A 14990-nucleotide genomic window follows, 5' to 3' on the forward strand; every position below is an offset into this window, starting at 1 on the left:
GGTGTTGGGCCCAGGGTGGAGACAACTGGGCTTGTCTACAGCTGTTCCTGCAGCCTCCGGGCTACTCTAAATTTGGAGGGGGGGGCGCTTCCCTTCCCCGTCCCTGCCTTTTTTTTTTTTTTTGCTTCCAGGTAGGCCTCAGTTTACCACCAGAATGGAGCCCCAAATTTCCATTGCTAAGCAAAGCTGTTGTTAAGTGAGCTTTGCCCCATTTTACGACCTTTCTTGCCATGGTTCGATTAGTCACGCGGTTGTTAAGCGAAGCCGGCTTCCCCATTGCTTGTCACAAAAGGGGATCACGTGACCCCGGGACGCTGCAAGCGTCATAAATATGAGCCAGTTGCCCAAGCGCCTGAATATTGATCACATGACTGTGGGAATGCTGCTACGGCCGTAACTGTGAAAAACGGACATGCTGCTTTACTTCAGTGTTGTAATTTTGTATGGTCACTAAATGAATGGTGGTAAATGAAGGACTAGCTGTCCTGAATTAAGAAAACATAGTGAGCTTTGGTGGAAAAAAATCAACGGTGCATCATTTATTGTCACCTTACAGAATAGAATAGAATAGAATAATAGAATACAGAATACAGCTGGAAGGGACCTTGGAGGTCTTCTAGTCTGGCCCCCTTGCTCAAGCAGGTGCAGAAATTTTCATGAGAAGAAATTGGTTCTTTTTTACCCAGGTTAAAAAATGTCCAGTTTCCTCTCCTTAAAAAATAAAATAAAAGTGACTCTTGGCTTTGGGGTACCTTCACTGACCCCTCTGTGTGGGACGTCCTGGGGGCTTTCCTTCCTCTTAAGGGACAATGTAGGCCGGGGGTTTCTCAGAAGGGAGAGGGGAGGGGGAGAGGGGGAGGGGAGGGGTTTTGTATTCAAAAATGTATTGTAAAACTTTTCAATAAAAAAAAGAAGGCCAAAGCACCAAATGAGGTTCACACAGGTGTAGTTCTACAGGTGAAGTCTAGGAGTGTCTGGCTGGGCCTTTGGGGACTGTCCTCCCCCAGCCCCAATTTGGCAGGTTTAATGCAAGCCCATTCCCCTGTCTTGTTCCTTTTCTTTAACGAAAAGGGGTGACACAATAGCAGTCTTCCCATATTTGAGAGGAAGTGGCATGTACACAAACAGTATGTGATCTGCTTGAGTAGGGGGCTGGACTAGAAGGCCTCCAAGGTCCCTTCCAATTCTATTATCCTGTTAAAGGACCAGGGGTGACCTGATAGCAGCCTTCCAGTATTTGGGGGGGCTGCCACAAAAAAGAGGGGGGAGTCAGCTATTCTCCAAGGCATCCGAAAGCAGGACCAGACGTAACAGATGGGAGCTTAACGAAGAGAGATCCAAACTAGGAGACAGTGAGGACAATTGGATCAGCGGGAACAGCTTGCCACCAGAAGTTGTGGAGGCTTTTAAGAAGAGATTGGACAGCCATTTTGCCCAGAATGGGATAGGGTCTCCTGCTTGAGCAGGGGGCTGGACTAGATGACCTCCAAGGTCCCTCCCAACTCTGTTATCCTGTAAATTAATCAGTGAGCATTGTGGATGCTCCATCGCTGGAGCCTTTTAAGAAGAGATTGGAGAACTATTTGTCCGGAATGGTCTCGCTCTAGGGTCTCCTGATTGAGCAGGGGGCTGGACTAGATGATCTCTGTGCTTCCCTTCCAGCTCTGTTATCCTCTTGTTTTGTTACCTCACAGATTAGAAAGCAAAAGCGGGTTGCTAACCACGATGGATGAAGGAAAGGGTTGGGACGGGGTTCACTCCGTGTCTGGCTGAGGACAGTTACTAGACAGAAATGTGCAGGATATTGCAGATTTGAAACACGCTCACCTTATGGGTGAGATGGACATCAGATAAATCGGGGGTCCCCAATTCCCTGTCTGTGGACTGGCATGCTAGATGCCACGCAAACAAACGAAGCCCCATCCACAGGATGTCGGCAGCGCACGAAAACACACCCCTTCCAATCCACGGAAATGCCTCTGTCCCCGGAACTGGTCCCCCGGTGCCCCAAAGATACTGATATAAATGTCACAAATAAATTTTGAATTGTTCTGAGCTTGAAAAAGTGCAGAGGGATTGGTCTAATCCAGGAGTCTTCCAACTTGGCCCTTTTACGCTGGCTGAGGAATTCTGGGAGTTAAAGTCCACAGATCCTAAAAGGGCCACGTTGGAAGGCCCCTGGTCTAATCTAATGTTTCTCAACCTTGGCAGCTTGAAGATGGGTGGACTTCAACTCCCAGAATTGAAGTGGAATTGGAGTTGAAGTCCACCCATCTTCAAGCTGCCAAAGTTGAGAAATGTTGCTTTGACCTTTTATTGGAAGTGCTTGAAGCTCTTTTCACCATTCCAGACATGTTCTGAGTTCAAAATGCGCCCCCTTTAGGTTTGGAGGATGAGCAGCTGCGTCTGCCCATTGAGTTAAATGACCCCTTCTGGCCATGTTAGTTAAAGGATTCCCTGGTCTGTCCTCCCTGAAGGTGGCTCCTGTACATACTGATTACCAACTGGTGCCGGCGGCGTCTCCAGGCCGAGCTGAGGATCCAGTCGTTCTGGGTTTGGGGGATCCAGAATCTCAGCTTGAAGTTTCAAGAAGAGCAGCAGACGGTGGTGAGTAGGGAGCGTCTTGTGGTCTGAGGAACAAGGCTTAACTTCTCTGAGTCAAGCTTTCACTGGGTTTCTCCTCTCTCTGGGAGGGAGCGCACAGTCTTATTGCGCGAGATAAGCCAGGAGTAAACACAGTAAACTGTGGTCTGTAGTAAATGGTGGTTTATCTTACATCATCTACAATATCATACACCAGGAACAATATGCACACCTGTGCTAATACAGCAGGATCCAACAAACCACAGTTACAGCAGGAAACGGAAGAGAGAGAACACCTCGGAAGAGCCTTCCCTTTGTACAAAGGCTCTTAAAGAGACACAGACCCTGCTGGTTCTTAAAGAGACACAGACCCTGCTGGCTCTTAAAAGAGACACAGTGTCAAGCCCCGTGGGAGACAGCCGAGGGAGCCCGCGGTTGGACGGCAAGCTGCTGATGTCATTGCCTGACGTCCAGGGAATCCCCCTTTGCCTGGGAATCCCTCTGCCTGACCTCTGAGCAGCTGAGCAGCTGAGGCTCCTGGCTGCATGCTGGACTGCTGGAGACAACGCTGGAGGGGAGAGGTGGAGGCCAGCTATGCTGGTTTTAGGGATGGGCGCCGGATGCTGGCTGGTTGGATGGGGGGTGGAACTAAGGGGATTGCCTATATATAAGGCGCTAGGAGCAAGTCACTCCCAGTGTTGACTTTATTTGCTGTTATTTGCCGTCAATAAACACTGGTCAGAACGTTCCTGCCTAGCCAGCTACCTTGTTGACCACCATTTATCATTTGGGGAACCAGGGCTGGTAAGGACTCTGACAGAAAGTCAGCGCTGGGAGCCAACCCTGCTGGCTGTTAAAGAGACACAGACCCTGCTGGCTCGTAGACACAGATCCTGCTAAGTCATTCCCATCATTACATCTTACATTACATAAGCTGGTTAGCAGTTAAATCATTACTTTGACATGTTCACCTCTGGGCAGGTACGTGCAATGATGCCATAATTCTATTTATCTATTCATTTATTGCTTATTGCATGTATTGCATGCCAACCCATCTCACTGTTGAAGCGACTGCATTGTTATGGCAAGGATTATTTTGGGGTGCTTAGAAGGTGGGCTGGCGATCATTTGTTCTGCAGGACGGGTTGTATAGGTCCTCTGTATCCCCCCCCCCAATGTAAAACGATGTTGAGAGTCTGGAAAGAGTACAGAGAAGAGCCATAAAGATGATCAGGGGAGTCAAGGCTAAAACATATGAAGAACGATTGCTGGAATTGCGTAGGTCTAATTTAATGGAAAGAAGGACCAGGGGTGACCTGATAGCAGCCTTCCAATATTTGGGGGGCTGCCACAAAGAAGAGGGGGGGGAATCAACTTATTCTCCAAAGCACCTGAAGGCAGGACAAGAAGCAACAGATGGAAACTCATCAAGGAGAGAAGCAACCTGGAATTAAGGAGGAATTTCCTGACAGAACAATTAACCAGTGGAACGACCTGCCTCCAGAAGTTGTGGGTGCTCCATCGCTGGAGGTTTTCAAGAAGAGATTGGTCCAATTTTTTAATTTATTTTAATTTTAATTTATTGTACAGGGGCCTTTAATTTTAATTTTATCTTAACTTCTGTATTTATTGTATGTTATTGTTGTTAGCCGCCCTGAGTCCTTCGGGAGATAGGGCGGCATATAAGTCCCAATAATAAATAAATAATAAATAAATAAATAACTGTTTGGAACGATATAAGGTTTCCTGCCCAAACAGCGAGTTGGACTAGAAGATCTCTAAGGTCCCTCCCAACTCTGTTGTTCTGATCATTAATCAGTGGAACGGAAGTTGCCTCCAGAAGTTGTGGGTGCTCCCAACACTGGAGGTTTTCGAGAGGAGACCGGACGGGCATTTGTCTGGAATGGCCTAGGGCAGGGATGTCCAACTTGAAGACTCGTCTCCATAGAGATTGTCAGCCGTCCAGACCAGGGTCGTCCCAAGGCCAAACGTCTTCAAAGAAAACAAGAAAACTCCGTTGTCTCTTGAAAAAGCCCCTTTGGGTTTCAGACTCCTGGACTTCAACTCCCAGAATTCCCCCTTCGTCTGAGTCTTTAAAGTCCACAGTTTCCAAGGTTGGGTATCCCTGGTCTAGGGTCTCCTGCCCAAGCAAGGGGTTGGACTAGAAGACCTCCGAGGTCCCTTCCGACTCTGTTACTCTGTCCTTTCAGGAGATTGACAGCATCTGGATCTCCAGCAGGCTCCTGAACAATGACGTGCCGTAAGTCTCCGGGGTGTTTGTGTGTGTGGGGGGGTGTCTTCTGGGCTCTGGGTGTTGAAACGGGCGGCCTCTATGAACAGGATGGCTCTTTCCCCCTCCCCCCCCTCAGCCTCTCTTGGGGAGAAGTCCCATCTCGGGAGGTTGACCCTGGTCACCTTCTGGGAAGGACCCAGCTGGGTCATGTCTTCAGGCTGACAGCTACAACTATTCCTCTCAACTGAATGAATAAATAATAAATGCACGTGGGACGTTTTGCGCTTCTGGGCCGCAGGGAGCTTTACCCGTCGTGGCGCCTTCTAGAAGCCCCAGAGTTCCCAGCCAGCTCTTGGGGTGTCCAGCGGGGAGCGAGGCTTCCTCTCCAGGCGGCAGGAGAAAAGGGAAGGGGGTCCTCCGCAGCCCAACGGCAGAACAACCTCTGCATCCCGCTGCCACTGTGCGGACCGGCTGCTTGTGACAACTTGGGCTTCTGTAGAGTGATGTCACGTTGCGCGGTGGCTCTGTGTTCTGTGGGTGCTCCGTCACTGGCGGCTTTCCAGAAAAGCTTGCACAACCCTTCGGGATGGAATAAGCAGGACTAGATGACCTCTGAGCTACCCTCCAGCCCTAGGAGTCTATGATTCTGTAAAAAAAAAATGAAAAAAGAAAAAAGGGAGGGGAAGGAAGGAAGGATGATAGAGATAGGAGGAAGGAAGGAAGGAAAGAAGGAGAAAGGAAGGGTAGAGAAGGGAGTAGGAGGGAAGGAAGGAAAAAATAGGTTGAATGGAAGAGAGGGAGGAAGAAAGAACGAATGAAAGGGAAAAAGGAAGGGTAGAGAAGGGAGTGGGGGAAGGAAGGAAGGAAGGAAGGAAGGAAGGAAGGAAGGAAGGAAGGAAAAATAGTCTGCATGGGAGGGAGGGAAAGAGGAAGGAAGGAAAAAAGGAAAAAATAGGATGGGAGGGAGGAAAAGAAGGAAGGAAAGGGGAGGGAAAAAGGAGGGAGGGAAGGAAGGAAGGAAGGAAGTGTTAGATGTTTTGTGCCAGCCATGGCAGTTCCCCAAAAAGGTCATCAGATGGGAGCAAAGAGGCTTCTTTGCTCCCACTGGTGGGTCAGGGGTCCCCGGCCCCTGCAGCCCCATTGGCGGGAGAGTTTTATGGTAAGGGAGGGGCTGAGACCCCCATAAATACCTCTGCTCAGGTGCTGCTCTCTGCTATGCTTGCTTGCTCTCTGTTCTCTTTGTTCTCTCTTCTGCTAGCTTACAATCCAGGCATGGAGGCCTCCATGCCAGGAAACTCTTTCTATTTACTTTATCGTTAAATAAAGCTTTGAATGATTGCATCCCTGCGTGATGCCTTTTTACTTGGAAGCACCTTAACGATCCATCGACCTCGTGAGACCATCTCACAAGTTGGTAGCAGAAGATGGTTTCAAGGCAACGCTTCCAAGCCAGCAGCTACTGCAAGATGAGTAAGAATCCATTTGAGACGGATGGCAGGAGATCCCCGATTGTGACAAGGAGTCTTCAATCAAGATCGGCAGCCCTGCATCCACCCCCTGATGCAAGCTCCGCTCCAGGTGAGAGCATAGGACCCAGCGGAGCGCCAGGGACTCCTTTGCATGCCTCCCTACAGCTGCAAGCCACAGAAGGAAGCATGGAAGGCTTGCAGTCCACCCAAGACTGCCCAGATGCAGCGGATACGGCCCGGGCCCAAGACAGGCACCGCGTGGACCAAATGACTGACCAGGAACGCAAGGAACTGCTTCTAAAGTTCCTTGCAACACAAAGGACGCCACAACCCCCTCCATGAGGGATACCAGGGCAGAGGGCCTCTGGACGCCGGGTAAGTCCTTCCCCAACGCCCACGAGGCCCCCTAACATGGCGCCGGCCACCATGAGTGACCCCGGGACCCTGGAGCTTTTGGCGCAAAATTTCCCGCCAAACTGTGACCTGCAGCTTCCAGGGGCAACCGGAAGCAAGATGGCGGCCCCCAGGACACCCACATGGCCCGATATTAATAGGCCCCAGCCAAGGCTCGAGGCCCAGCAATCACGAGCATCCAGCCGAAGCAGCATGGAAACCCCCTGGTCCTCCCCACCAGAAAACCTCAAGGCCTATGATAGCCTCAAAGCCTGCCCAGCCGAGACTGCTACAACAGGGCTTGAAGCAGCCATCCAGGCCCTGATTGCGGCCCTGGAAGCCAAAAGGACCGCGGCCTCGACATCGGGGGTAGCCAGCCTCCCTCGCTACCCCCACAGGCCTCCTACCCTCTCCCCGGGGCCCAACTGCAGGGAGGCATCCGGCCTGGAGCCTCCCAACTACGTCCTGCAACCCCAGAGGGCCCCCAGTGAACCCCAGGGGCCCCAGCCTACTTTTTGCCGCCACCCAGACGCCCTGCTTGCCAGATGGTCTTCGGGGGGGCTCCGGATGAGGCCCCCTCCTCCAGCACTGTCTTCAGCCAGGGTCTTCAGGACCAGCGATGGGCTTCAGGCAATCCAGGCAATCCAGGCAATCCATGTGCCATCCAGCCTCCATCCTGCAATCTTCGCCCCCCGGTGAGTGTTCCAGTGCCGGGGGGGCTTCAGGAGGAATCTTTGGGGCTGCTGCGGCCTTCAGCCTCTTTTCAGGCCCAAATTCCGACCTACAAGCCCAGGCCTGGGCCTAGTCCAGAGGCAGAGAGACAGACACCCACTCTCTCCGCCTCCCAGGCCCAAATGAGCTCTGAGCATGCCCAGTCGGGGCCATCCAAAAATCAGATAAAAATACCACCATCTACCAGCAGAGGGGTCCCTCTTCCATTCACATCAATGGAAAATTCACAGATTTTTATCAATGGATTTAGAGCCAAGGAAAATCTTTTTTTGTCTGCTCCTGCATTCTTAAATAAACTTGAAAAACTGCAACTCGGAGGGGAAAATTTCAGCAGATGGAGTAAAGAAATGCAGATGTATCTATTAGAGCAAGGGACTCTAGAGATGGTTCTGAACCCGCCACCTCTTCCCTGGGGACCCCAAGAAGAGTGGTATCATAGGAAAGCATATACCACTCTACTGAGTTCACTGGATACTAACTTGTACTCCAGCATTCCTGATGGGCTCACAGCTGGTGAGGTTTGGCGGTTATCATGCAATTTATTCAACAGCGACAGCATCGGTTCGATCACCAGACTTACAACTGAGTTTTATACCTCCAGACTGAGGTTTGGAGCTAGCATGCCTGAGCACCTGGGAAAATTAAAGGCTCTCAGGGCAGAACTGGTGTCCAGAGACTACCTTGTACCTGATGCTAACATGGTCGCTGTCATTCTGGCTTCCCTGGACAGAAGTTGGAGCAGCTTCATTGTTTCACTGGAGGGGACAACGAAGGAAGCCATGACTCTGTCCTACCTCACAGGAAGTCTCATTGAGGAAGATAAGAGACGAAGAGATGCAGGAGAATACGCCAGAGTTACCACCCAGCGAGCCAGCAGGAGGCACCACACCTCAGAGCAGGTTAATGCTCTACTTAAGTGCTTCATCTGTGGCTCTGAGGGGCATCTGAAGAAAGACTGCCCTCATCACCAACAAGGCCCCAAGCCCGGTCCCAATCAAGGAAGGGGCAAGGGGCAAGGAAGGGGACGTGGCGGGGGCAAAGGTAATGCCAAGGGCAATTTTGTGTGTACTTGTGCTCTCACCCCCAACACAAAGGCTGATAACCCCACTGACATGGTTACTGGACTCTGGAGCTTCATCTCACATTACCAATATGAAACAAGGGTTTCAAAGGTTAAAGAAAATTAACTCATCTGTCAAGGTGGCCAATGGTGATAAGGCTTTGGTTGTTGGGGAGGGCACTGTTTCTGTACCCGGGCTGGGAAAAGTTGAAGGGGTATTGCATGCTCCCTCCATTGCCAACAACCTATTAAGCATTATCAAATTATGTGACGATGACAAGGTGGAAGTTTTATTTCGCAAAGGGGGAGGTCATGTCACCCGGAACCAGAGGGTCATTGGAAGTATTGCCATCATAAATGGTTTGCCATACTTCTCCCCTGAGAACCCAGCCACAGAGGACACAGAAGGGGCCTGCGCACGGAAAAAGAGAAAGCCCCCACAGCCAGCCCCAAGGCTGTCTAAGGAGCTCAAGGCCGAAGCAGTTGCACCCAAGCCACCTGTTCTGAACCAGCCTGCTACCGGCCTTGCAATAAGGCAAACCCCTGTTCAAACAGTAGAGACTGGAGAGCGTCTGAGGCTGAAAAGCGTCTGCCAAGATTTATTACTCAAACAACAGAACAAGAAACAGAAACACTGGAACTTGAATCCTCAAACGGAAGGGTTGCTTTCAGCAACCAGCCCTTCCCCAAACACTCCTTTTATTTAGAGATCAGGGCGTGGCCTCCCTGTGCCTCCTCCCGAGGAGTCCCACAGCCTTTCTCTGTTTGTTCCTGCTCGACTGCCTCCTGCGTCGGGCGTCCTTGAACAGGGCCAGCTGTGGGTCATCATCCTCCGCACTATCGGGCTCACGCAGCTGAGAAGAGGGCCCCGGCTGGGGGCTCTGCGAAGCCTCCAAGCCATCATCAGCCGGTTCGTCTTCCACACACACCTCCTCCCCCTCATCTGAGTCATCCGAGATATCTGAGCCGGCTGCCGGACCCACAGGCTGGCCCTGAGTCACAACACTATCCCGCACCGCAGGGCCCTTCCCCCGGGGCTGCCGATCCGGATGCGGTCGGGATGGGAATTGTTCGTGAAAAGCAGTCACCAACGCAGGGGCATGAACGGCGGTCGCGTCTTCCCATGTGAAGTCCTCCGGCCCGTACCCTTTCCACTCGATCAGGTACTGGAAGCGACCTTTCAGCCAACGGGAGTCCCTGATGCTGGCGACCTCGTACTCAGGGGTGCTGCCTCCATCACGAGGTCCTGATGGGGGAGGTTCCGCTTGGCGAAGTGGACAAGCCGGTTGTTCGGGGACCAACAAGGACCGATGGAAGACGGGGTGCACGCGCAGGGAACGTGGCAGAGTTAAACGATAGGCGACCGGATTGATGACAGCCTCGACTGGGAACGGTCCAAGGTAACGGTGGTCCAGCTTCCTCGCCGGCCGTGTGGATGGTAGGTTCCTGGTGGACAGCCAGACCCGATCCCCCACCGATAGTGGAGGCGTATCCCTTCTCGACCGATCGGCGAACCTCTTGTAGTCGGCCTTGGCCTTCTCCAGCTGCCGTCGCACCAACCTATGGATCGCCTGTAACTCCGCCATGAAGTCGTTCGCTGCCGGCTCCGGTGAGTCCACGGGAGAAAGGGGGAAAAACCGGGGGTGATAACCCACATTGGCCAAGAACGGTGTCATCTGCGTGGAGGTGTGCTGCGAGTTGTTAAAGGCAAACTCGGCTATGGCCAAATAGTCCACCCAATTGTCCTGCTGCAGGTTAACGTAGCAGCGCAGATACTGCTCTAAGATACCGATGACCTTCTCGGTACCCCCGTCACTTTGAGGATGATGCGCGGACGAGAGGCAAACCTTAATGTCCAACGCACGCATCAACTCCTGCCAGAAGCGGGCTGTAAACTGGGCCCCCCTATCGGAAACGACTCTATCGGGAAGGCCGTGCAGCCGAAACACCTGTTGGATGAACATGCGACTAGTGGCGCAAGCTGACGGTAAGCCGCGACAGGGGATGAAATGCGCCATCTTGGTCAGCATGTCCACCACCACAAACACTGTCGTGAAGCCGGAGGATGGGGGTAGATCCGTCAAAAAGTCCATGGACACAGCCCCCCAGGGTCTCTTGGGTGTTGGCAAAGGCTGCAGTAAACCAGGCGGGGCCCCTGTCGCTGACTTGGCCTGCCTGCATGGGATGCAGGAGGTGACATAAGACTGGACGTCGTGACGGACTCGGGGCCACCAGAAGGTACGGGAGACCAGGTTCAGAGTCTTGAACAGGCCAAAATGCCCCGCAGCCGGGTTATCATGACACTGGCTGAGGACGAGTCCCCTGAGTGGCCCTCCCGGAACATAGAGCCGGTCACGATAATACAGAAGTCCATCCGTGACCGACCAAGGCGAATCTGGCCCCACCTCTTCCCTCCGCTGAGCCACCCACGCCTCCTGCTGCTGCGCCTCCCGGATCCGAGCCCGTATATCAACTGGCTCCCGCACCGCAGCAAAAGACTCGACGGGGATCACTGTCCTGGGCGGAAGCTTGTCTTCCACTCGGGTGTATTCGGGCTTCCTGGACAGAGCATCTGCTCTCTGATTGTGCCCGCTTGGTATGTACCGCACCCGGAAGTCAAACCTCGCAAAGAAAAGGGACCACCGGATCTGGCGTTGGTTCAAATTCCGAGCGGTCTGCAGGCTTTCCAGATTTTTGTGGTCCGTCCGGACCTCGATTTGATGCCGCGCCCCCTCCAGATGATGCCTCTAAGCCTCGAACGCCGCCTTGATGGCCAGCAGCTCCTTCTCCCAGATGGTATAGTTGCGCTCCGAGGGGTTCAATTTCCGAGAGTGATACGCGCAAGGGAAAAGGGTACCGCTGGGCGTCGTTGCCTGGAGTAACACGGCCCCAATGGCAATGTCGGAGGCGTCCGCCTCCACGACAAACGGCCGTTGCGGATCGGGATGCTTCAAGATGGGCTCCTTCATGAAGGCGTCCTTCAAAGCCTGGAACGCCTGTTGTTCGGGGGCGTTCCACTGGAACCGAGTCTTCTTCTGCAGGAGCCGGGTGAGGGGGGCTGTCAAGGCAGCAAAGCCAGGGATGAATGTTCGATAGTAGTTGGCAAATCCAAGAAGTCGCTGAACATCCTTCACGCGACGCGGGGGTTGCCAACTCTGCAACGACTCAACTTTACTCGGCTCCATGGCGATGCCCTCAGGAGAAATGCGGTGACCCAGGAAATCGATGGTCACCCGGTAGAACTGGCACTTCTCCAACTTGGCAAACAGCCGATGTTCCTGGAGGCGCTGCAGGACCTGACGGAGATGCTGATGATGCGCTTCACGCGACGGGGAGTAAATCAGGATGTCGTCCAGGTAAATCACGACAAACTGGTCCAACAGATCCCGAAAGATGTCGTTCATAAAATGCTGAAACACCGCGGGGGCGTTGGTCAGGCCAAACGGCATCACCGTGTACTCGAAATGTCCATAGCGAGTACCAAACGCCGTCTTCCACTCATCACCCGGCCGAACCCTGACGAGGTTGTAAGCTCCACGCAGGTCCAGTTTCGTGAAGATCTTAGCCTCCCGGAGTCGGTCCAAGAGCTCGGGGATGAGGGGCAGCGGGTAGCGGTTACGCACCGTGATGGCGTTGAGTTTCCGGTAGTCACAGCAAAGCCGTAACTCGCCCGACTTCTTTTTGACGAAGAGCACGGGCGCAGACACTGGCGAGGACGAGGGCCGGATGAAACCACGAGCCAAATTCTTTGTCAGGAAGTCCCGCAATGCAGCCAACTCGGGCTCCGACATGGAGTACAAACGCCCCACTGGGAGAGGCGCATCAGGGACTAGATCAATGGAGCAGTCATAGGGCCTGTGCGGGGGTAATTGATCCGCCTCTGACTCGCTGAACACATCAGCAAAGTCGGACAGTTCGGGAGGCAAGGAAACCCCTGGAGAACCCTCCACCTAGCCGGCACAGATATGGCGGGTGTGGTCCACGCACTGCAAACTTGGGAAGGTGACCAAGTTCTGAGACCAATAGATCTGTGGATCATGCGCCCAGAGCCACGCCAGTCCCAAGACCACGGGGAAGTGCAGATCCGAAGTGATGTAGAACTGGATGGCCTCCACATGGGAACTGATGGCCATACACACTGGTTGCGTGGCGGCCGTAATAGGCCCGGACAGGAGCACTCGACCATCGATAGTCTCCACTAGCATGGGCGGATCCACCGGACACTGGGGAACAGCCCATTTGGCCACAAAGGCCGAGTCCATAAAGTTTGTGGTAGCCCCAGAGTCAATTAAGGCGTGGACCGGAATCCCCTCTGGCTTGCCAGGAAGGATCAGACGTGCCTCCAAAATCAAATGCCGTGGAGGTTCACAGGCACCGTCGGAACGGCGTCGCTCGGTGTGGTCGTTGTGGGTCGCCCGATCTATCACACCGTCTAGATCGGGCTCGGGCCGTTTCCCGACAGCAAAGTAGGGGACTTTCTCGGGGCAGGCTTGGTCACTGATGCCCGCTGACGCTTCTTTGGGCAAGAAGCAGCCAAATGTCCAGGGTCCCCACAGTAAAAACACAACCCCCCCGATCGTCGTCTGTCCATTTCCCTCACCGATAGACGGGACCTGGCGGCACCCAGCTCCATTGGCTCCTCCCTCTGGACTGGGGGCTCACGCTCAACAGGGGCGGCAGGGGTCTGTGGGGTGGCACGGCGACTCTTTCGCTGCTGCAGCCGGGCATCGATCCGCAGACAAAGACGGATCAGCCCATTCAGGTCTGAGGGAATGTCCACGCGGGCCAGCTCATCCAACATCTCCTCCGACAAGCCATCCTGGAAGGCATCCACGAGCGCAGCCTCATTCCAGGCGGAATCCTGGCTAAGCAGCCGGAAATCGCTGATATAGGCCTGTAGGGGGCGCTGACCCTGCCTCAGAGCTTTCAGGCGTCGGGTGGCAGTCTGCGCCTTAATTGGGTCCTCGTACATGAGGCGCATATGGTCACAAAACCCCCCAAAGTTATCCAACAAAGGGCTAGGTTGTGCCAGCAGAGGCGTGCCCCAACGAGCTGCATCCCCCGACAGAAGGCTTAACACGAATCCCACCTTATCCCGGTCAGTGGGGAAATCAGCTGCTCTCACGCTGATAAAAAGCTGGCATTGTCCCAGGAAGGCAGGAAACAGTTCTGGATTGCCAGCAAATTTATCTGGCATAGCTATCTGACATTTCCTCCTGGGTGGGGGTGCAGCATGTACCTGAGCTTGCAGTTGAGCCACCTGAGCTGCCAGCAAAGTGAGTTGCTGGGTGAGCTGAGCATTCTCGGCACGAAGCTGCTCCATCGTAGTAGTAAGGGGTGGGAGGCTGAAAGCAAACTGTTCTGAACCAGCCTGCTACCGGCCTTGCAATAAGGCAAACCCCTGTTCAAACAGTAGAGACTGGAGAGCGTCTGAGGCTGAAAAGCGTCTGCCAAAATTTATTACTCAAACAACAGAACAAGAAACAGAAACACTGGAACTTGAATCTTCAAACGGAAGGGTTGCTTTCAGCAACCAGCCCTTCCCCAAACACTCCTTTTATTTAGAGATCAGGGCGTGGCCTCCCTGTGCCTCCTCCCGAGGAGTCCCACAGCCTTTCTCTGTTTGTTCCTGCTCGACTGCCTCCTGCGTCGGGCGTCCTTGAACAGGGCCAGCTGTGGGTCATCATCCTCCGCACTATCGGGCTCACGCAGCTGAGAAGAGGGCCCCGGCTGGGGGCTCTGCGAAGCCTCCAAGCCATCATCAGCCGGTTCGTCTTCCACACACACCTCCTCCCCCTCATCTGAGTCATCCGAGACATCTGAGCCGGCTGCCGGACCCACAGGCTGGCCCTGAGTCACAACACCACCTCAGCCAGCCCCACGGCTTTCCAAGGGTAGTGTGGACAAGAAACCCGAACCTCAGCAGTCACCTAAAACACCGCTCAAGGCAATCAATGCCAAGAGGGTGTCAGTGGAGAAGCCGCTCCACGATAAGTGTGCCCATCTCTTACACCGAAGATTAGGTCATGCGAGCTTCCCTGTGGTTAAAAAGATGGGAGAGTTTGCTGAGGGAGTCCAGCTCAAGGATTGTGAGGTATTCCTGGACTGTGCTATCTGTAAGAGGGCAAAGAGGAAGGCTGCCCCCATCCCTAAGGTGTCACTGCGGAAGACCCAATACCCATACCAACTAGTACATGTTGATTTGGTTGGGCCTTTCACACCATCCCTAGGGAAAAGTCAGTATTTTCTCACTGCCGTTGACGATTTTTCACAGTACGGCCACATGTATACCCTCACAGAAAAATCCGAAGCCTTTGACACTATAAAATCACTGTACAACTTTGTAGAGACCCAGTATAAGACCAAGATCGCACAACTGCAGAGCGACCGCGGGGCTGAGTTCATGTCCCGAAAATTCCAGGACTGGGTAAGGCGTAAGGGCATCCGCCATTTTCTTACTGCGCCATTCACCCCATCTCAAAATGGCGTAGCAGAGAAAAGAAATGGAATCCTGCAAACT

At 53.4% G+C, this 14990-nt stretch overlaps 1 protein-coding gene across 2 annotated transcripts in view; it reads left to right on the plus strand.

The window, feature by feature from the left end:
• Nucleotides 1-14990, plus strand: part of BLTP2 (bridge-like lipid transfer protein family member 2) — a 59439-nt gene that overhangs the window by 464 nt on the left and 43985 nt on the right. For both annotated transcript variants that reach the window (XM_081314201.1, XM_081314202.1), the window contains exons 2-3: nucleotides 2478-2607; nucleotides 4794-4843. In XM_081314201.1, the coding sequence (XP_081170327.1) occupies nucleotides 2478-2607; nucleotides 4794-4843 (180 nt within the window). The remainder of the gene's footprint in view (nucleotides 1-2477; nucleotides 2608-4793; nucleotides 4844-14990) is intronic.

This window comes from Vipera berus (genome assembly GCF_964194415.1).
Source record: "Vipera berus genome assembly, chromosome: 1".
Classification (NCBI taxonomy): domain Eukaryota; kingdom Metazoa; phylum Chordata; class Lepidosauria; order Squamata; family Viperidae; genus Vipera; species Vipera berus.